The 23,028-nt window shown below is 36.9% G+C and overlaps 1 protein-coding gene across 7 annotated transcripts in view; it reads left to right on the top strand.

Annotated features, from left to right (window-relative positions):
- LOC123519506 (pleckstrin homology domain-containing family F member 2-like) overlaps positions 1-22,621 on the top strand; it is a 41,418-nt gene extending 18,797 nt beyond the window's left edge. For 5 of the 7 annotated variants that reach the window (XM_045280859.1, XM_045280857.1, XM_045280861.1 and 2 more), the window contains 7 exons: positions 488-613; positions 1,102-1,208; positions 3,646-3,808; positions 4,567-4,854; positions 6,667-6,777; positions 8,454-8,548; positions 19,491-22,621. In XM_045280859.1, coding sequence (XP_045136794.1) covers positions 488-613; positions 1,102-1,208; positions 3,646-3,808; positions 4,567-4,854; positions 6,667-6,777; positions 8,454-8,548; positions 19,491-19,670 — 1,070 coding nt within the window. In that variant the 3' untranslated portion in view covers positions 19,671-22,621. The remainder of the gene's footprint in view (positions 1-487; positions 614-1,101; positions 1,209-3,645; positions 3,809-4,566; positions 4,855-6,666; positions 6,778-8,453; positions 8,549-19,490) is intronic. The other 2 variants (XM_045280862.1, XM_045280863.1) reach the window with 2 other exon arrangements.
- The last annotated feature ends 407 nt before the right edge of the window (positions 22,622-23,028 follow it).

Below are 23,028 nucleotides of genomic sequence, written 5' to 3'. Positions count from 1 at the left end.
TGATTACCTTAATTCAGTAGGTGTGTTATGATCACTAGGAATAAAATGAGCAGATATTTTCTATACTTGGTTATCATTGTGGAAGCTGAATATAGCTTAGAAATCTAAGTACTGTATTTTTTAGATCAATGTTGTTTTCATTATCTTTTTAGAATTTGGTGCTTCTACATAATTCAACTCATTGCTAATATCTTGTATAACATTCATGATCTGTTCAATGTGTTTGATGTTTGTTTGTTACACTGTTATTTGCTGTGCTATTTCTAGTTCTTGTTATTTTTTCCATTTTCCTTTTGCACCCATTTTTGTTCTATACAATTCAACTTTTTAATATCTGCTTTTTGTCACTTCTCTTGCCTCATCTTCCCTTCTTATTTGTTTTGTTACATGTAATTGGATCTCTCTCATCTTTCGTATTTTTTCCTAATTTCTCATTGCAATAAGTCTTTCTCAGTCTCTGAATTTCTTATGTTAATCTGTTTTGCAGAGTTTCGTAATGGCTGGCTCATCAAGACCCCAACCAAATCCTTCGCAGTGTATGCAGCGACAGCCACAGAGAAGTCTGAGTGGATGGCTCATATAAATAAGTGCGTCTCGGATCTCCTGCGCAAGAGTAAGTCTCTCTCTCTCTCTCTCTCTCTCTCTCTCTCTCTCTCTCTCTCTCTCTCTCTCTCTCTCTCTCTCTCTCTCTCTCAGCCTTGATTTTGTTCTGACTTCTTCATTTTTCCTTTATCTGTCTCAGAATTTGTAGTTTTGTTTGATTTTTGATACTTAGATACTTATAATATACTATAACCTTCTATTACATGATTGTTACTTAGTTCATCAAAGGTCACTTCCTTGAATTTATACATTGGCACCTTCCTATGTTACTGATATTGTTATCATGTAAAGCCATCACTATGCCTTCTCTTAGGTAAGCATTATTGGTGTTCAGATTAACAGATTTCTATTGTAGTTATTTTACTTAAAGTACTAGCCACCACCACCACCACAACCTTAAAGTACTAGCCACCACCTTAAAGTACTAGCTACCACCACACCACCACCACCACCACCACCACCACCACCACCATTGCTCATGATGGATTCTACCAACAGGCGGCAAGAAGGCAGCAGAGAACCATGCAGCAGTGTGGGTGCCAGACAGTGACACTACCATCTGTATGCACTGCAAGAAGAGCCAGTTCACCCTCATCAATAGAAGGGTGAGAGTTAACCCTTACACTTCCTTGACATGCCATTGTTTTTTTCCTTTTTCTTTTCTTTATTTTCTTTATTTTTTATGACTGTATGATATAGCTAGCATTGTGTTCATTATGTTTCTCTGCATCTGTTTGTATGTCTTGTATATGAAATTTTTGTATCTATGACATACCATTTCTTCTTTTTATTACTCTGTCTTTCCTCTTATTGCTTCCTCCACAGCCTTATCTTTGTATTTTGCTGTTAACTTCTTGTCCATTTTGTGCTTATTTCTTCAGCTTTGTTTAATTCCACTCATTAATTCCTCAATTCCTTTTGTACAGTTATTGCCTTGTACACCTTTGATTCCAATGTTCTGTTCCTCATTCTTTTTGTGATGGAGCTTATCATTGGCCATTGTAACTCATCTTGGTTTTTCAGTTAGGAAATACATCTAGAGTGGTTGAAGGAATCAAGGTTTGGTGGTTTAGAGATAAAAGGAAAAAATTGAGAATCCATATCCATATTGTTGAGTATGTGAGAGGAGAAGGAAACACACCTTTCTCACCTCCATTGTCAGTTCATAGACATTCCTCTCATACCACATCCTCACGTGTTAAATATTGACACTCAAATATACCCAAGTAAACACCACTACCTACCTGTTTACAAACATTCTTCCTGCTCCACATAACCAATCGATTATAGTGCGTCCACTCTATGAAGGCCGTTCAGGGCAGGGCACATTCTGAAATTCCCATGAGTGCGACGTTGCCAGTTTCGACTCCCAATTATCAGATTAAGTACTGACCCACCACCCATCTGTTAATTTCTCTCTCTCTCTCTCTCTCTCTCTCTCTCTCTCTCTCTCTCTCTCTCTCTCTCTCTCTCTCTTATATTATTATTATTATTATTATTGTTATTATTTAGGTAGTGTGGAAAAAAGTTGAAATGAATAATAATAAAATACTCCGCTTTAGTTTTTGGTCCATTTTCTCTCAAACTTTAGTTTTTGGTCCATTTTCTCTCAAACTTTCAGAAAACCCCTTTTGTGTGTGTGTGTGTGTGTGTGTATATATATATATATATATATATATATATATATATATATATATATATATATATATATATATATATATATATATATATATATATATATATATATATATATATATATATAAGGTCTCGGTTTACGCCAGAGTTACGTTCCTGAAACATGACGTAAGTCGATTTTGTACGTAACTCGAGTTTCCGTACATTTCAAAGCATATTATGGAGTTTTCAACCAATCATTGTTTATGGTCATTCAGGTAAGTTAAAGGTTATATTGTTATATTATTTACAAGTATGTAGGAATATGAAACACAAGCTTGTTTTTGTTGTTGATTAGGGCCACGAATGCGAAGGACTGCAGGTTGCAGAGAGAGGTGGACGCCTGAGGCCGCCAGAAGGGTGGGCAGGTCGAATGTTGTGACGCCCAGGGTGGACAGCTGGGAGCGTAGTGCAGTGCGGTGGGAGTAGAAACGTGGGCAGCGGGGCAGGAAATGCAATAGGAAAGGGCAATAGGGACCAGCAGACAGGGGCAGATGGTGCAAGTCAGCTGCGAGTGTCGTGTGGCCCAGGCGAAGGCTCCGGAGTTGTTATTGTTGTGATGGGTGTGCGAGCCTTCTCATGTCTTTTAATTATGTCCTCTTTTTTCTTGTAGCGTAATGGTTTTTCTTTTCTTAGCATCACTGCTATCACTAAGAAGTTTTCTCTTTGGTGCCATTGAGCAAGATACTAAGAACTTGAGTCAGTAAACGCAGAAGTAGGATAACACTCTTGCCAGGGGCGACGGTGTGGTGGAAGTGAGGCAGGGTGTTATTGTATTTAAGCGTGAGGCGGGTGGTGTGGCGGGCAACCACCAACAATAACAATAAATCCCGCACTTAACGATTTATAAATTTTCAATTTTTTTTATCTTAAATTGCCTTATAGTGGACTGACGTAACTACGAGTTTGACGTAACTCGAGACCGATGTAACCCGGGACTTTATATATATATATTGGCGGGAAACCCGCCAGCCTGGCAACTCTGGCCTGGCCTGACTTGACCCAGCAGAGAGATGAAAGGGGACACCACCACCACCACTACCACCAACGTGGCAACATGGGAAAAAAACGCTGCCACATGCCATAGAATTTATACAAATCGTCGTTATCATCCTAAACATAGACACTCATTGTACTATGTAACTTCCTTTACTATACACGCAATACATAAAATATCACTTTCAAACAGCACATGGATGATAAATAAGAGAGAGATGCATGTACGAAGGTTGATTTGGCAGCATGGATAATTGTAAACGACCATACCTACCCCACCCTGAATGGACTTCATAGAGTGGAAAGACTATAGTAGTACAGTCCTCCCCTCCACACACACACACACACACTCACACTGTTCCATGCCTGCAGCACCACTGTCGCAAGTGTGGCAAGGTGGTATGTGGGCCATGCTCCAGCAAGAAGGTTATCCTCCAACACCAGTCCAGCAAACCCCTCCGAGTCTGCCTTTCCTGCCATGACGAAATCTCTTCAGCACAAACACAGCCCAACGACTCTGGAAACCTCAATACCAGTCAGTACCTCTCTAACTCTCCTCTTCAGCAAGTTATTACCCCTCTCCTTTTATTTTCCCCCTATCTATATTGTAAGAGGTTTTCAGAACTCATCGTCACCACCATGACTGTCATTGTCACAAGAGCTGACACTTGCTGGAGCACTTTAATGTATTTTGTGATATTTTTTCTCTCCTTGTCATTTTCTTTGTTGCACTTTTAAAAGGGTGAGGTTTTGCTTTTGGAGTTGTATGCTCTCTATGGTTTATTTTTCTTCTGGGTATTTAGTATGGTGCTGCAAGAGTGCTTTTTTTAAGTTTATCTTTAAAAGTATTGTATGCATATAAATTAATCTGTCATATGCTATAACAGGATTGAATTCCTTGGATTTATTTTTCTGTAGCTTCAGCACTACTTAATTTACATTTTGGAGAGAATTGGCATTTTTAGTCTTTGCTTTGCTGGTTAAAGGATTTATTTTCATTAATCAGACTGAGTTACTGGCTCTTCTAGTCATAAACTAATCCTCCCATCTCTGTGTGTGCTAAGCTTTGGAATGCTGATAGCTTGCATGTGTGTTTCTGTGTGACTTTTATTAAGTTTGCATGCCTGAAGGTAGGAAGGAAAGGAGTTGTTAGGCAATGCATACTGGTGATGGAGAAAGCTTGAGAAATGAAAAGATTGAGGATTTAGAGAGAGAGAGAGAGAGAGAGAGAGAGAGAGAGAGAGAGAGAGAGAGAGAGAGAGAAAACCAGCCAGTTTGTGCAACACCCAGCAGTGCATGACTTGGGAGGCTCCCAGTCTGATGGTGAGAAGGACTCGAGTGATGAGCTGGATATAGTCATGTACCTCAATCCCTATGGTCGTCCAGCCCCTGATGACCCTAGTGGCCCTGTTGCCCCGCCCCGCCGCACCAGCCGCACCCAGAGCCAAGGCACAGAGCAGCAGGCTGGAGAGAAAGTGAAGAAGGCTGACCTGATTGATTTGAGTGGTGGTCTCTTTGGGGAGGAGACAGGTGATGGGGATGATGATGCCCCGCCCCCAACCCTGTGGTGGGACGATATTGGTATGAGTACTCTGCTCTTCTCCTGTTCCTCTTTTATTGATGTTTTGTCTTCTTTCTCTATTCATATTTGTCATTCTTCCTGCTACTCTTATTTGTATCCTTTTATGCCTCATAATTTTGTTTTGTCACCTATTTTCTATTTTATTTGATTTTTTTCAGTCCTCCTTAGTAGTATGACAAGTAAAATTATCATTTCTTCCATTTTCTTTTCATCTTTATAAATTTATTACTTCCATCGTGTCCATGCCTTTGTCCTCTAGTGAAATTTTTGTAGTGTAACCCGTCCTTGTTCTTGTTCATCAAGCAAAACTTCCTTGCAATGTATCTCTTTTCAGAGGAACAACTTGTCACTATATGTGCCTTGGCTGTGTGTGTGTGTGTGTGTGTGTGTGTGTGTGTGTGTGTGTGTGTGTGTGTGGGTGTGGTTGTGGTTGTGGTTGTGGTTGTGTGTGTATTGTCCTGAAATTTATTTTGCACATTGTATAGTTTTTTTTTGCTTTTTGCTTGTTTGTGACATTTTATGCTTATTTTCATTGTGGTGTTATGTTTGCCCCACTTGTGCATGTTTAAGGAGGAACCTTGTGTTTTTTTTTCAGTGTAGTAACATGAAAGGATTATCCCAGCATCAGGATACACTCAACACTTAACCCCAACATCATATTTATCAACTTGGTAAACTAGTACAAACAAGCTTATGGAAAGGTTTAAGGTACTATTGCTTTGTGTGCTTTGAAAAATGGAATGAAGTGGTTTTCATCTTGTGAAAAAGCCATTTTTAATATTTATGGCTTATTATTATGAGGATAAATATAAAAAGTTTAAAGTAAAGCGATCAGCTCAAAAAGATGTAGCCATAGGTTTTTGGCACCAGAAAGTCTGATTCGATCACTAGAATACAAGAAAACAATTCTCAAAATTTTCTTTGAAGGCTTCTTGTAACAAAAAAGGTGCACTGACCAAAACAAGTCGAGAGAAGCTGTGCTGCAGAATCCTTTTAAATCATTATAATGGTGTAGCTTGTTCGTTTAGAGTTGTTTGTCTTTTCTATGAGAAATTTATTGGAAAACTCCTCTATATTCTCTATACACATCCCTATATTACCTTTTGAGATTTTCCTTTTTTTTTCTTGTAAAATTGAAAGCATTTAAGCTTGAGCTTATAAATGATGCAAAATGTGAGTTTTGACAGTGTATATGAAATGCTGAAGAGTTCTACAAAGAAGGGTCACAAAGGAGGAAACACTGCTTTCATTTGGAATCAGCTTGGTAGAGGATACTGAAAAAAATATTTCAGATAGTCAAGAAAAGAAAGTACATTTTCAAATTTCTGGTAATTTTTGTTCACTTAACATTGTTATTCACTTGCATTACACAACAGCCTGCAGCACACTGTAGCCCAAGGGTTCTCAACCTTATTAATCTTGTGTACCCCTTACCCACTGTGTTATGGGCTTGCCAGATTAACCTGTGTGGCAACTAGTCCAAAAGAGCTTTCTTTCAGTGACATAACTTGAAGTTTCCCTGTTAATGTTGTGTCCTGGTTTTAGTGGAGGACACATCTAGCCTAGCACTTGTTTCCACAAACAGGTTTGCAGTTATTCAAAACTGAATTATGTTGAGAAACCTGTTACATCGTACCCCAAAAATTCCTCTCGCATAGCCTTGGTCAACCCCAGGTTGAGAACCCTTTCTGTAGCTGCTTGGAATCCATAATGGGAAGCATGGGACATGGATGCATAACCCTCTGCACTCTGTTGTAGTTGTGATGTCTGGGCGGGAGCATGCTTTACCGTCACACTGTTTGGTTTTACAGACTTGAAGAAAGCAGGTCATGACAATGGTGGTTATGGTGATGATGATGATGGTGGTGATGATGATGATGATGATGATGATGATGATGATGATGATGGTAATGTGGAAGAAGGTGAGTTCAGTCATGCAATGTGAGTGGGTGAGTTATTCCTGTATACTAGTGGATATTCAAAGTGTGAAGCTTCTTAAGTATAGCATAGTTGTTGATGCTCTTAGGACAAAGTATTTTATTCATGTGATAAAAGTTAGGGAAATGCCAGTCTTTGTTGATTTTAATATTTTAAGTGAAGGAGACTGATAGTACATAAATGCCGTGTGGATTTGCCCCTTAGAAGCTGTTGATTTCCTATGTATGAATGGCATCTGGCACCAGGCATTGCTCATCTGTGGGAAATTTCTGTTTTGGGAGCATTCCAAGCTGCCTATCTAGTGTTGTAGTCTTACCTGGGATTCTTTGGATTTGTATGTTCCCTTAATATTCCCACTTCCTGTGGATTCCTAATTTGTCCGAACACTTCTGAAGTCTATGGTGGGCTGGTGAGTAGCTATGGTGAGTAGTGGCTGGTGCTAAAATGCCTTTGCTTCTGAAATAATGAGGTATCTGAGGCCAACCAGCCAATGAGCACCAATTAACATAACTATCCATAGTACAGATCACTATTAACTGGATTGAGTGTGATCTCAATTGTTCCAACATGTTTCCCAGCTGTCTTTTTATAAGGTGGTTATTAGCTTTGTGAAATGCTTACCTTAGTCAGCCTTTAAAGAAATTTCTTAGAAATGGGTGTCAGAAAATAATACATTGGTATAAAAAGAAATTACCATATATTGAGGGATTTCTTTATGTAGTCAAGATGGCTGTAATGTGCATCTTCATTGTGTATTTCACTTGTTATATGCTAGACAGAGCAATATAACATTCCCAAGTCAATACAGTGTGTATTGGAACAGTGTAGATTGTAACACCTCAGCACCCTGAGCCCCACCAACCTTCCCATATCAGGTACTAGTGATGCTATCTCTGACCATCTTGTCTCCCTGCCACCCTACCTGCATAGTTTGCAGCTATCATTTTGGACCAATATTCTGTGGATTTCTGGTCAGAATCATGGACATCAGCTTATGTGGTCTCTCACATTGTAGTATAGACTAATGTATTTCCACAACAAATATGGCTGATGTCTATTTCCATACTTTAGTTTTCACTTGGAATATAGTTGCTTTGGTCCTTGAATTGTTGAAACAGTGAATGAAGAGGCAGAGATGGAGTGCAAGGAGTGAAGTGCTATAATTGTTGAAGCTGTGATACATGGATGAGGAAGGTTATAGACAAGATGAGTCAGCAAGAGCTAGTTTTATGATATAATGAGTCTTGCATAACTAACAATAGTCAAAAAAGATATACAGCTGCTTAAGGAACAAGTGCAGGATGAATTGTTCTTGCTGCTGTTACTGCTGAGTATTATTATTATTATTATTTGTTGGTTTTTATCCTTTACATTTTGTATTTTTTTCCCATTTACATTTTTTCTTGTGGTGCATGGATGTCCTCCGATACCTTGTATGTATTATAGCAATCTTGACTCTTTCTGAAAGAGCAGCCAAACTAGTTTTTGAGTCATGAAGTTCTGCATTAACAGTTAGGATCACCAGGTAATGGAAAAAAAAAGTGAGTCAGACTGGAGCAAATGTAATTTTGCTGTCATTAGTATGTTGTAGGATGTTTTGGCACTACACCATTATGCAAATCAGTTTGTGACACACTCTAGCTGGTATGTCCCGCTTCAGGTCTGAAAGAGCGTGCCAATGACTCTTCAGGTGACGATGACTCGGATGAAGACACTGACGACCCATCCATTCAGACCCACCCTTCAGCCACCGAGGTGAGGCACATCACTGTATTCCCAGTCATGTATTTGTGACATGACTTGTATTCAACTGGCTGGACAGTAATTACTTCTTCCTGATGAATGAAGGATACTGTGTTTCTTTGCTTTCAGGGAATTACATAAGAGTTTTGGTATTAGTCACCTGCTGTTAGGCTCTCATGGAAATGGGCTGGACAGGAGTTCAGTAGTACTGATGGCAGAAAGTTAGCTTTACCATAGCTTTATTTTAATGTTGCTATTGGCATTGTTTGACTTGACAAGATAAAGGAAGTAGTAAAGAAAAGTGAAAGGCATAAAAAAAAGCTGTTTCAATTATATTACAGAGGTCATGAGTGAGAAAAGGGATCAAATTATTGGTAAAACCTCAGGAATTTGAGATTTTCATAGAAAGATCAGTTAGGAAATGGTATGCTGCTTCTTGGAGGGAATGAGAAGGCACTGAAAAATGTACTGACTTTGATGAATGTATATATGGAAGAGAGGCTGTAATGCTAAGTCTGAGTAAATTCTAATACTGGACAAGTGTGTCTGGACAGTGAAAGAAGTAAATATGAGATAGAGAAAGCATTAGGTAAGCAGGAGCTAGGAAAGACTCCAGACACTGATGGCAGTGGGAAAGCTGATGCTGAGGAACAAGTGTTTTAGCTTATCTGTCAAGCATGGATGTAAAATAGGACATGAAGGAAGTGTAGGAAAGCTGTTACTGTCTTTTACTATATAGAGAAAAAGGAAGAGAGATGGCTCGTGGTAGTACTGTGTGCATTTGCTAGGTGCAGGCTGCAGGTGCCATTTGTTTTGAAAGGATTTTTTTACTGTTGTTGCTGTAGTGGAACTCAGTTGATTTTTCATATTATTCAGCATGTCTTTGCTACATTATCAAATAGATCTGTTAGTGTTGTCATGAGTTGAGTTGAACACTGGCCCTTAATTAAGGTTATAATTATGTACATGGCTTAAATTTAAGAACAAAGACCTTAAATATTTATTTTTTTTTATTTAATTTTTTTTTTTTATAATTTCAGGGTATGAACATGCTCTGTATTTCTTTTAACTTTCAGGATATATCTATACTCTGGATTTTTTGTTCAAGAAATTATTTTCCTTGTCAGTGATTGATGGATGCCATTGCTTATTGTTTTTTGGGTGACGTTTTTTCTTTGATTTGATTTCACCTTATTTTTTGTTCTTTACTCTTATCATTTTTTTTTCCAGATTTTTAAAATTTATTATTATTATTATTATTATTATTATTATTATTATTATTTATATAATTATTGTATTATTATAATATTATTATTATAATATTATTATTATAATATTATTATAATATTAATATATTGTTATTATAATATTATTATATTATTATAATATTATTATTATATTATTATTATATTATAGTAAGTCCTCATTATACGGTACATATGCGTTCCTGAAAACCTTACCGCAGATCAAAATTACTGTATACCAAACCCATTATAACATGTAATAATAGGGAATGCGTTCCAGCACGTCAAGTCCCCCCTACAGAAATGAAAATACATGAAAACAGTCTTATAGAAAAAAAATGTTAAGTACTGCGCAAAAGAAACAAACTGAAAATGTTTTTTATTTACCTTTCACTTGCCATGTACTCTATCAGATGATGTCCCTCCAGAGGCTAAGGGACAGTTGGGATCTCAGCCCTTACTCATCTTCTGCCGAGTGGGCACATGAGGATAAGATGCTGTCATCTGCACTGTTAGAACCAGATATGGAAGGGCCAACTGTAGCAGGGTCGGCAGGTGTGACAGGGACGGCATGTCTGACTGGCTTGAAGAACGAGTTGATGGAGGACTATTTGGTGTTTCTTGTTTTTTCATCATAGATGTCTTGATAAATCTTGACACTTTTCTCTACGTCATGAGCCACTTTTGCTACTCCTGGCAGGATTTGGTCACATTCCTTCTGGGTTTCCAGAGCTTTTTCGATACCCATGAGACATTCTCTAAGAGTTTTGATGTCCAGGCCACGCACAGGTTCTTCTTCCTCGTCTCCCTCTTTTTCTGTCTCCTGTGATGCCTTGTCTATAAGTTCATCATTTGAGAGAAGTTCAGCATGGCTTTCCAAAAGATCTTGAACATTATCATCATCAACTTCATCGAAGCCAGCCCTATGGCACGGATTTACTGTGTCGTTTCTGATCACACTGATGTTGTCTTCAGCGAAGCCTGGGAAGTCTTGCGCGCATTCTGGCTACTTTATTCCAAGCCAAGTTCATGGTAGACGTCTTCACTTCGTCCTGAGATGACTTGATGTTATCTAAGGCATGCTTGATGTTATACGACTTCACCATTCTCTGATAGTGGGCTTGCCAGACCTGTCTGTGCTCTTAATCAGTTGCTGCATGGTTCGCTGCTGGTAGTAGGCTTTAAATGTTTGCCATAGTTATTATGAATATATTTGTGCATACAACAGACCCTTTAATATTCCATTTATTCATCTAATTAATAATGCATGTACACCTAATCCTTCGTTATCGCGCCTTCTGTGATCGCGTTTAGGCATTAACGCGCACTTATGAAAATCTGCAAGATTCAGTTTTAGCGCATCTGGAAAGTCATTATTGCGCACCTGTAGTAGTAGTAGTAGTGGTAGTGTAGTAGTACCACCCATATCCCAACCACACACTGATGAATGTTTGGATGGGGGGGAGGAGGAGGAGGAAGAAGAAGAGGTGGAGGGGGAGAAAGATAATGATCATGAGGAGGAGAAGGAGCCAGCAGCCAATCATTGCTGTGTATTCACGTTATGTGATTTGAATAAGGGAGCTGATTGGTTCCTGTCTTTCTGCTCACCACACCACCACCACCACCCCTCAGTCTCGCACGTGGTATTCTGTTGTTCAGAGCTGGTTTTCATTCATTTCAGATTGTCAAATGGTAATAAGCTACTCCAGTATTAATTGTAGTAAATTTAGGGTAACTGGAAAATTTTTAGAACATTTTTGGGTTGAGGCACCAATTTATTTATTTCCTATTTATTCTTCACTTCCGTTATCGCGTTTCCCGCTATCGTGTGGTTTTTTAAGCACCAATTTCACGTGATAATGGAGGGTTAGGCGTAAGTAATATGTAATGTAGTTTAAAAAAAGGAGGGGAGGGGAAGAGATAACAGGCTCTAAGGGTGGTCAAGTTATAGTCAGTACTGTGAGTGGCGGGGAAGTGTGGCGTGGATATTGTCTTCACCCCTGCTCCCCCACGCTGGGACCTCTCGGACGACATGAGCGAATACCGTATGTGAATTTTTCTTACTGTACAGGCAACCCCACTTAACGAAGGGGTTACATTCCTAAAAAACCTTTCGTTAAGCAAAATTTCATTAAGCGAACCAATTATAACAAGTTTGACCCCTGACTAACTTCCATTGAGAGTAAACAGTGAGAGTGCATCATAGTACAGTGAAAGGTTTAGTGAAAGTAAAAATTATGAAGTTAAACATTTAAGAGTTTAATTTAAGACTAAGTTATTATAATGTACACTAATGTATGTATGTAAGTAACTTTATGATGTTGATGATCTTAAATTTCTGAAGGGAGGGAGAGTGGAGCGAGAAATACGCTAGCTGGCAACCTGTGGAATGTAAACAAGGGCGCATCATTTTACCGCATACAAAACTTATGTACCACATTTCCACAAGGCTTTCCATTTTATCCATTGCAGAGTTACGAGATCAGGTGGTTCTTTTAGCTTGCAAGGAAGATATGATTTCACCAGCCTTCTTAATAGAGTCTGCTGACTTGAAAATAGTAAAGACAGTAGATGGAGTCAAATCATGTTGGGAAGCAATGCTATTAGTTTTCTCGCCTCACATGTCTGTGAATAATATCCAGCTTCACTTCGAGAGTAAGAGACTTCCTGGTCTTCTTAGCAATGCTAGGCGACATTGCAGGGCATTTTGGTGGCATGTAAAGCGAGGGAAGACAAGCTGCTGCTGACGCTGTTATTGTTTTGAACTAGGGGAGTGAGTGGTGCGGGTTTTGTCCAAAAGAGGTGCTGGTGTATCCAAAAACCTGTCAGCTTGCGTTATACAGCGGGGCTTTCAGACTTGGAAAAAAATTACCTGGATAAAATTTCGTTAAAGCGAGTTTGGTGTTCGTTAAACGAGCAGATGGTAGTAAAAGGAAACCTTCATTGTAGTGAAATTTTGTTGTGTGAACCTTCGTTAAGTGGGGTTTGGCTGTATATTGAATCGAGAGTAGTAATTTACTGGATAAAGAAGTACCGTATGATGTGGACTTACTGTAGTAGTGAATTTACTGGATAAAGAAGTACCGTATGATGAGGACTTACTGTATTATCATTATTACTGTTGACCCTCGTTAACTCGAACTAATAGGGGAAAGGTTGGTCTGACAAACAATGTCCGACTTGTACAAACCCGCCCCCACACACACACACACACACAGGGTGGCTTAAAAGGAAGCACATTGAGATGGATGGAAAATTACTTGAGAAGGAGAGAAATAAGGATGGTAGTTAAAGATATGAAGTCCAAGTGGAGAGCAGTAGACAGCAAGTGCCACAGTGATCGGTATTGGCGCCAATACTTTTTCTCGTATATATAAACGACATGCCAGAGGGAGTGAACAGCTACATAAATCTGTTTGCGGATGATGCGAAACTGTGCAGAGTCATTAAACAAAAAGAGGATTGTGAAATGCTGCAGGAAGACTTAAACAAGATCTGGAAATGGAGTAAAAAATGGGAGATGGAATTCAATGTGGACAAAAGCCATGTCATGGAAATGGGAAAAAGTGAAAGACGACCAGTGGGAATCTATAAGATGGGAGATGGAGTAGAACTAGAAAAAGTAAAGAAGGAAAAGGACTTGGGAGTGACGTTGGAAGAAAACAATCAACCAGTAAGCCATATTGATAGAATTTTCAGAGACATATAATTTGCTAAGGAATATTGGATTAGCATTTCACTATATGGACAAAGAAATGATGAAGAAATTGATAAGTACTAAAATAAGACCTAGATTGGAATATGCAGGAGTTGTGTGGACCCCCATAAAAAGAAACACATAAGGAAATTGGAGACTACAAAAAATGGCTACAAGAATGGTTCCAGAATTTAAAGGGATGACATATGAGGAGAGACTAAAAGCTATGGATCTACCAACCCTGGAACAGAGAAGAGAGAGAGGGGATCTGATACAAGTTTATAAATTGATTAACGGAATGGATCAAGTGGATAAGGAGAAACTAATTCTGAGAGAAGAATATGACATTAGAAGCACAAGATCGCATAGTAAGAAACTGAGGAAGGGAAGATGTCTGAGAGATGTTAAAAAATATAGTTTCCTGCAAAGATGTGTTGAGACTTGGAACAGTTTGAGTGAGGAAGTGGTGTCAGCAATGAGTGCATAGTTTTAAAGAGAAATTCGATAAGTGTAGATATGGTGACGGGGCCACGCGAGCATAAAGCCCAGGCCCTGTAAAACTACAACTAGGTAAATACAACTAATCTTGGGGGGATTTAAAATTTTGGGATTACAATTGTCTCCCTGAAACCTTCAGACCCTAAATTACCAGATGGTGTAGTTTATTATTTTTTTTATAATTAAATATCCTTCCCACCAGGAAGCCATTTTTAAATGTCTTGTGTGGTTGCGCCATAGCATGACTCGCGCCCTACACAGTACATGGCCAGGAGACAAGAGGGGAAGTGCATCATTTAGCCCTCTACCTTTTAAGAAATAACTTCCTTACAGGCATAAATTGATGAGGATTAGAATCAGAAACTTCAAGAAGAGAAGACAACAAGGAACAAACAAAAACATATCTTTGGGAGGCAGCTGGACCTTGAATCCTTGCCTCCCCTCTCACCTCCCTTTCACTACATCAAGCATGTTATCTCCTCTTCAAGACTCTCCCCACACTCCATGCCTCACTGCCACGCTTCTCAAGCATCTCTCTCTATATCATAAGACTGCTATTATCTTTTCAAACCTTGTTTTTTTCTCACTACCTTCATAATCACAACTATACATCACACAACTCTCACAATAACACTATTACAAAATATTATGTTGAGACAGAGGTATAAAGCTGGACCAGATGATTAATAAATACTTCACTGTATCATTATCTCGCACACTAATAACAACTCGGAGAGTGTCCAGTTCAGTAGTAAAATAGCAGATTGCCACAACGCTGCTGATGGTTCCTTCCCAACCCTGACGTACAAGTGAATAATATATCTAGAGAAGGGGGGATCTGATGTGTTATCTTATCATGCTCCAGGAAGTCACTAATGTGTATATACACAATCATGTGTGAAAATTTCATGTCAATCACATGAATACAAATAGCAAAACAAGGACAAAATTATAAAAAATCTTTAAGAACAAATATCTCAGTGTTTTTTATACCAAAGATTTTCACAAAATTGGTGTAAACTCGGATCAACTTTTGTTTGGTATCATTTTAAACTATAATCAAAATGAAATTTTTATTTGGAATTATATTTTTGATGTCAATAGAAAAAGATATAGGAAGGTGAGGAGAGAGAAAAAAAAAAAAAAAAACACTAGGGAGGCAGTTCAACTCGGACTTTAGTCCCTGAGTCGGTCAGAGTCTAACTTGTTGCGAAATCCAAGTTATTGAGGTTCAACAGTATTATTATTATTATTATAATTATTATTATTATAATTATTATTATTATTATAATTATTATTATTATAATTATTATTATTATAATTATTATTATTATAATTATTATTATAATTATAATTATTATTATCATTATTATTATAATTATTATTATTATTATAATTATTATTATTATAATTATTATTATTATCATTACCTTTACTCTGATTTTTATGAATTTATTATTCTTTATTATCATTATTATTATTATTATCATCATTATTATTACCTTTTCTCTGATTTTAATGAATATTATTTTTGTTACAATTATTAGGATTATGTTTGATGAATGTTAGGAGGGTAAATGTAGCTTTGAATGATGAGTTGCATGAAGGGGTAGAGTGTTCAGCGTGAGGGATCTTGTCCTGATGTGGATAGAAGTATATGTGTTGGTGTAAGTTTATTATGAATGAAGTAATAATAGATAATATTCAGTCATAGGTTTCTTGAAGTGAAAGCATAAATGAAATGGGAGGGTGAAGTGATACAGACTGTATACAGAGTTTGAAACTTGCCACCTAAGAATTGGAGAAAGAAAATCATTGTAATGAAGTAAACACCAAACTTATAAGAAATGTTTTAGTTGCATAAGACGGGGAAGAGAGGGAGAGAATATGGTTGGTAAGTTAAAATGGTTGGAGCTTATGGAGAAGATGGAGAAAGTTATTAATAACAATGTGTGTGCGTGTGTGTGCACGCTGCATACAACTCTTCTTGCGTTCTTCCTGTTGTCGGTTTACAGCACATTATAATTTTCATTTTCATATTTTCTCATTTTTATTTTTCTTGTTTTTTGCAGGATAAATTACCATGGTTGTCTTTTCCTTGTAATTCATAATTAATCATGAGGATGCAAGATTGTCTTTCCTGACATCTCTTGGTGACTGAGAAAGAAATTCTTAAAATCATCTGCCAACAAAGATTCTCAAAAGTATTGAATAATTAATTTAAGTTGTCTAGAAAGGGTTTAGTGTCCTTCATAGATTACTTAATTATACAGACTGACTGCTTGTTCACAGTTTGTTATGCACTGGATATTTAGAGAAAAAAAAAATTAAATGGAAACTCGCAGCAAACAAAGTTTAAAGCTATTTTAGTCTGGGAGAAAGATCAAGGTAATGTAAAGGGACAAATGGTGATTAAATGAATTATGCCTCTCAGGCAGCTGAGAAACAACTGATTCTCATCTTTTCTTTCTCCCTTTGCCTCCTCCACTTTGTTGCTGCAAACCTCCGTCTCAACTCCAAATAGTATCTTCCAACCCCCTTTGACGTGTGAGTGCCACTGCTATGCCTTCCTAGAGTGATTACTGGCTTTTCTTCTCTCTTTATTCTTCGTCATGGCTTGGAATGAACTTAACACTTCCCTATATTAGTATCCAATAAATTAGCAACAATTGGTGCTGTCTCGGGGCCTTTGGTCCTCTAAAGTATTTGTTTCAACATAAGGCTCACTACTAAGTGCACTTCAATTTATAAGTTTACTAGAAAATATTATTGGATGGTTCACCTTTACAATGTTGGTGTTGCATTCTTATCAGTCATTTGACTTTCACCATAATGGTTTTTATATTGTGGTTTTTACTTGTATAGTAACAATTGCTTTTTAATATGTCGTACATAGATTTTAGTGACTGCATGGCTGTAATCAGTGTGCCATCAGTACACAGTTTGGTATGATTATTTCATGTCAAACATGCTTTATATTGGCTTAGGTATGGTTATTTCATGCCAAAGATGCTTTATGTTGGCTTAGCTGAGAACTTCATTATATATATTTATTTATTTATTTATTATTTTTTTTTCATTCTGTGAAATTTTCAGGCTAGCTAGTGCATCTCTTCAATCCATTATAGCTTCAACATATGTAATCCTTGTTTATTACTTCAGAATCCTGCTTTGAGCAGGTATATAACATGCATCAACAAAAGGGATTGACATTCTTATCTAATTTTTCTCAGTTTTAGCATACATTATAGTTGAAACCCTTCTGGTACTTTGCATTTCTTATTGCATTGAGGCAGGGTATAACATGGATTAGAATAAGAAATATGTAGCAATGTTCAGTTTAGTGTTGTGGAAAAAGTATTGAGTTCAAGTGATTCTTGGTTTGACTGGGATTTTTTAGAATTAAATCCTTTGATGTCATTGACGTGCAACACCTATGGGCTCTCAGCACGTGTTATAAGTACTTTAATGTTCTATGCAGTATTTGTGTATACTAATTCTAATTCTTGTGTTTTGGCTTACTGGATAGTGGATAGAGGTGACCAGTGTCTTATTTACTTAATATTGAATGTTTAGGATCTTGCAGGAGTACAATGCACACAAACTTTAAAGGATACCATAATAGACATGCTACCTTCACTGTTACTTAAAATTGAAGATGCATATGCTTAAAGATAAATTCTAGTTGTTTACTAAGTAACTGCTTTTTTTTTAGGTAGAAAATTAAACCTTTCAAACTCTTTCTCTATTAAGCTCTGTTGTAGTTTCATTGGAGTGATATGAATTAGTATTAGTAGTTTAGTAATGGTATTTTGTGTAATGGCTCAGCATGCTTGATATGAAAGTTGCAGTGGTTTGTTGATGTAGGTATTTTTCAACTTGAATACACAATTTTTTGGATCTGTTGCTAGTTAGTAAATAGTATTTTTTTTCATAATTCTTATCAAGCATGTGTATGTATTATCTATTATGATTATCTCAAGCACCTTTCATTGTTGTATGGCATTGGATTATAAATAGCAGCACCCATTATCAGTCTTAATAATAGTCAGGAAATTGGTGTTAGAAACAGTGGACTCAAAGTATTGTTGTAGGGAAATTGTAGGTTTTCCCTAACTTTCAAAAGTTAAGTCCATAAAGTATTTCTGTAGATTATATGACTACATTTTGATGGAAGAAATTTATACATGTAAGCACAGTGAGGGAAGTATACATGTATAAGGAAGCTATTCTGTTGGAGTCCTTCCTCTTGGAGTTTCAAGGCCGTTTCCAAAAACATGTTTAAAATTAACAAGAACTTTTTGCATTGGTAGTTCCTAGATCAAGGAAATAAATTCTTACTTTTCTTGCTCACACCTGGCATTGATTTAATATCATTAAGCTGATTTGTCAGATTTATTTATGGACAGATCATCAAGCATTGTGTAAACTGTATATAATATTACTTTCCAGAGAAAGTATGACCTAGCTCATCAGATTGTATTCTTGTTGTGCACTTAATTGCAAGTAATACATTAATTATTTTATTACAATCATCTTAGAAAAATAAACACTGGTAAATGACGTTTCTGAACTAAATCTAAAGCCAATAGTAAAACTGAAATCTCCAAGTAAATGTAGATTGTATAGTCTTGAGTGTAGAATGACGTGATGAGATCATGGTTAATGTAAAGATGTCCAGCAGTGATGTCTGCTTTGCCCGCCAATGTATTTTATTAACACAGTACTTAATTGCAGTTACTAGGGGGGTTAGGCAGCCTCAAGTGATGATAGATTCAGTTCAGAGGATGAGATGGCAGTGATCAAAATGTAACGGTAGACACATAGTTACAGCTGTACCACCCAACAGATCTTTATTCTGACGCAATGAACAGTATTATTTGACACTTTAGGTGATTATGGTGGCAACAGTTGGCAGCCCTGTACAGTAAGGATGGTTGCTGTTTACGTATTATGACCTGAGAAATAGATTGTCATATCAGCATCACGGCAAGCCATAGCCATAAATACCAGCCTTACTGATGTGAAACATGATCAATCAGCAGGTTTCATATTGTTCATTATGCCGGTTTCCAGTTCAAGATAATTTTGGCAGCTACTTTACATGCTGAAACCTTACATTTTATTGATGGTGCTCAGAATCATGAACTTTTGTAAGGGATTGTGTCTGATCTTTGACAGAATCACTGACAAGTTACTGCAAGATTGTTGGCATTGAGGAAGTAGTCTTTCTAATGCAAGCAAGCGTTTTTTTTTATTTTGGATGAATAACTTAATTTTACTGTTTTATCTGTATTCTCACTAAGTCAGTTCTTAAAATACCCTCCATGCATGGTCTGTGTGTACAATCAAGTTAATTTTTTCTGATATTTGTTTTTTGGTATTTAGGAATGCCTGTTTATTGACAAAATTAGCTTGTCTGTTAATTATGGAGTTGGTTAAAATACGTTAGCTTTCCCTTGACTTTATAGTGCAGAGAATTTTGATGAATGCTCTCATTAATACCCTGTTCCAGACCATGACCTTCTATGAAGGGGGCGAGTCCAGTAATGGAGAGACGCAGGCCACCGTAGATGTTCCTGCTGACAATGCTGCCTTGCCCTCAGAGAAAGAAACCAATTCCTCTCTCCAGCACCTTACTGACTCCACTCCAGCTGCTGTTGATGCCACCCCAGTAACACCTAGTGAGCAGTAGTGGCAAATGAGGGGACTACTAGTTGTGGTACATGTGTTGAGTCCCTGCTGCCATTCCTGACAACCCTTCCATTTCAGGCTGGGGAGTGAGAATGTTTTGTTTCTATTGAATTTCATGGAAATGAGTGATGTGTATTATTTGAGAACAAGTGTTGCCAGTCCTTGGTGGCACCTGGTTCCTCTCCTCAGCAGCTACCCACAGCTGCGACCTGAGTTTGGTGATCTGTGGGTTTGTGATATAATGTAAACTTTGTCGTGTGCATCTTGATAGCTGCATGTAACTGCTGCTGCACTGTTCCTGCCACTTGGAGCCATCCTTAATAACATGTTTGTGCCTGTGAAGTTGCCTAATCACATTGTCATAAAGCCATATGCATCCATTCTTATTTTGTTATTATTATTAATTTTTTTTTTTTACAAAAAAACTTGGTTTGTATTCACTTATGAAATATAACTGCAAATTTATTTTCACCAAGCCCACTCTGGTCTCCATGACAAGTGAGGGATGGCCAGCTGGGTGCCAGAAATTAACTTGGCTATCACTTTTGTATGGATCTTGATCAGTTTTCCTTCAATTGGATGGATATTTCATGAAGTGAAATAATGACTTTATTGGCTGAAGAGACACTTACTTTTTGGGCACAGTGATGCGTTCTCAGTGTATTATTCATCATCTTTTATTTTCTCATCAATATTCTTTGTTATTCCACATGCTCATCATAGTTTTATGCCTAATGTTATGTTACTATTACATTTCTAGTGTTTGTTAGTGTATTTGTATGTGATTGTTTGATTTAGTGTTTTGATCCATAGTTTTATGGTGTTGTCATGTGTAGGATACTATGACCACAGTGTTTGTGTACATTAATGAGTGGAACTTGGGATACAGTTAGGTAGAGTTCTGTATAAATTGAGTGCCTAATCATAAATGTAAGTGACATACACAGTTTATGCAGTATAACAATTTTTTCAATGGATGGCTGTTGGTCCACTTCACTTTATAGGTATTGACAGTACACTTGAAGCATTTTCACACCTGATGCAATGTAATGATGCTATGCTTGATAAAATATCATAAATATCTGATCATTTTACAGAAATCTTTAATTCTCTTTCTAAATTTGTTGTTTTACAAATGATTTGTTCCCATGTCCTTAAGACTCATCACATGGATATTTGTATCACAGCTTACAGATAACCATTCTGGGTATTGAGCTACTATAATACTAAGACATGTACTAGCAAAGCCTTGTAAATATTAAATGGCTGTTTTGCCAGGATAAGATACTCTAGGAGACAAGCATTGAGGAAACAATTTGAAAAATCTAATGAGTTTGCAATTTGTATATAGTATCAGTGTGAGGATGATGCACATGATGCTTATATAAATAACTATCATGATCTTAAAAGTAACATATGATAGAAAACCACATGATTTTACATCTGCTACGTAGCAAGCATTACATTACAACTTCTGGTGTGAAACTGACTTCACTCTTGCCTAATTAGAACAAATGGGACTGAACTTTGGATTTCAAGGATGGCCATTTTTCCCATCTTCTTTACAAGATTTAGATTGATAGTGAACCCATTCAGTCTTGTAATGTGTGCTTTTATGTTGTCCTGTGGATGATAAAGATCTATGGATGCTTAAGTTAATAATGCTCCTACAAGTTGAAATCTTGTCTGTATTATTGGAGTATCTATGCACTCAATCTTCAGACAAATTTCTTTTGTCTTTTAAGAGATATGCATTTGGCATAATGTGAATAGTACAGGAAGTCCTTGAATGACTTGTAACTAAAGCACTGACATCAGTAATCCCACAGTACAGAAACTTTCTCAGGGTAATTTTGTTAATTTTCTAGATATTAACATCCACTGGGTAACTATTAGGTTTCCATTGCTGTAAATGTTATACTATCTTGTTAGCAAGTACCACTGTTGTGTAGTTTTGTATACAAATTAACACAATAATTTGTTCAAAGGCAAAAGTATGTAAGAATAACGTTCTGTGGGATACCTTGGACTAAATTGTTTAGTTCAGAACATGCTGTGGGATACCTTGGACTAAACTGTTCAGTTCAGTACTTTTTTCAATGTCTAATTTTTGAGGTGGGAGGAGATAATATTCAATTTCAGTAAATATTTCATATATTTACTTAGTTTGGTAGCAGCCAGTTTGTTTATATTAAAGTTCATTGATCACTAATTTATTTTCTACAATTAAAATGGCAGGCTGGCTGTACTTAAACCAGTGTTACAAAGAAGGTTTCCTTTGACCGACAACCCTTTTCCCACCACCTAACTTTGCTAAAGTAAAATAGCCTTCCTTTTTATTGGTCAAAGTAATTTTATGGAAAAATTATGGATGAGATTTTGTAGAAAAGTTAGGCTTCAGCTATGGATTCAATGTTAGTTACATTGTTTGAGCAGGTATAGGTGGGGCCTATGGATTCAGTGTTACTTACATTGTTTAAGCAGGTTATAAGTGGGTACATCCAACATTAACGTACCCATTTTCAAACATTGGTATTTGTATCTTATATTTCATTCTACTTATGCCGTTTTAAAAAACTTTCTCAGTGCTGATGGCATACAACCTTTATTATCACCTCTACTGCAAGACACTTTGTGCAGATCTGTCACATAGTATATTTGTTTATATATACATATTTTGATTGCCTTGGTTTTGTTGGAGACTGTCTGAGGAACACCACTTAGTTGAAAGATTTGTTCCTGGTGTAATATTGGCTTTTAGGTGTAAATTTATTTAATGATTTGTCATCTATTTAAAGTTTGGGGTTTAAAAAGGGATGTGGGAATTCTCTTATAGGGAATCAGGTTCAGTAGTGTTTGACATTATATTAAGAATTTCTGGAAATTGTGGAGGAATGTAGTGGACAAGGAAAAAAAATTGTATACAAGCAAATCTTAATTCCATTCAATTTTTCTTAATTCTTCTTCTCCTTGACATTAAGCAAGAATGTTGTTTTCATTTTATACAGGATGTCCTGGGAGTTGAGGTACATAATTCAGATAGATGATGCAAGTAATTCTAATTTAAAAGTACTGCAATTTTCTTTTAATTGCATATTATGTCATGGAAACTGCTTGCCTTAGTGGGTCCTCTGCCTGCATCCTTCCTTTCTGAACTCATTATGTACTCAAGAAGTATCCAACAGCATTGAGTTAATTTTTTGTGCAAAACCAGGATGTCCTGGGAGTTGAGGTACATAATTCAGATAGATGATGCAAGTAATTCTAATTTAAAAGTACTGCAGATTTTCTTTTAATTGCATATTATGTCATGGAAACTGCTTGCCTTAGTGGGTCCTCTCTGCCTGCATCCTTCCTTT

This window comes from Portunus trituberculatus, chromosome 45, assembly GCF_017591435.1.
Source record: "Portunus trituberculatus isolate SZX2019 chromosome 45, ASM1759143v1, whole genome shotgun sequence".
NCBI classification, from domain to species: domain Eukaryota; kingdom Metazoa; phylum Arthropoda; class Malacostraca; order Decapoda; family Portunidae; genus Portunus; species Portunus trituberculatus.
This window is presented reverse-complemented; position numbering and strand designations above follow the sequence as displayed.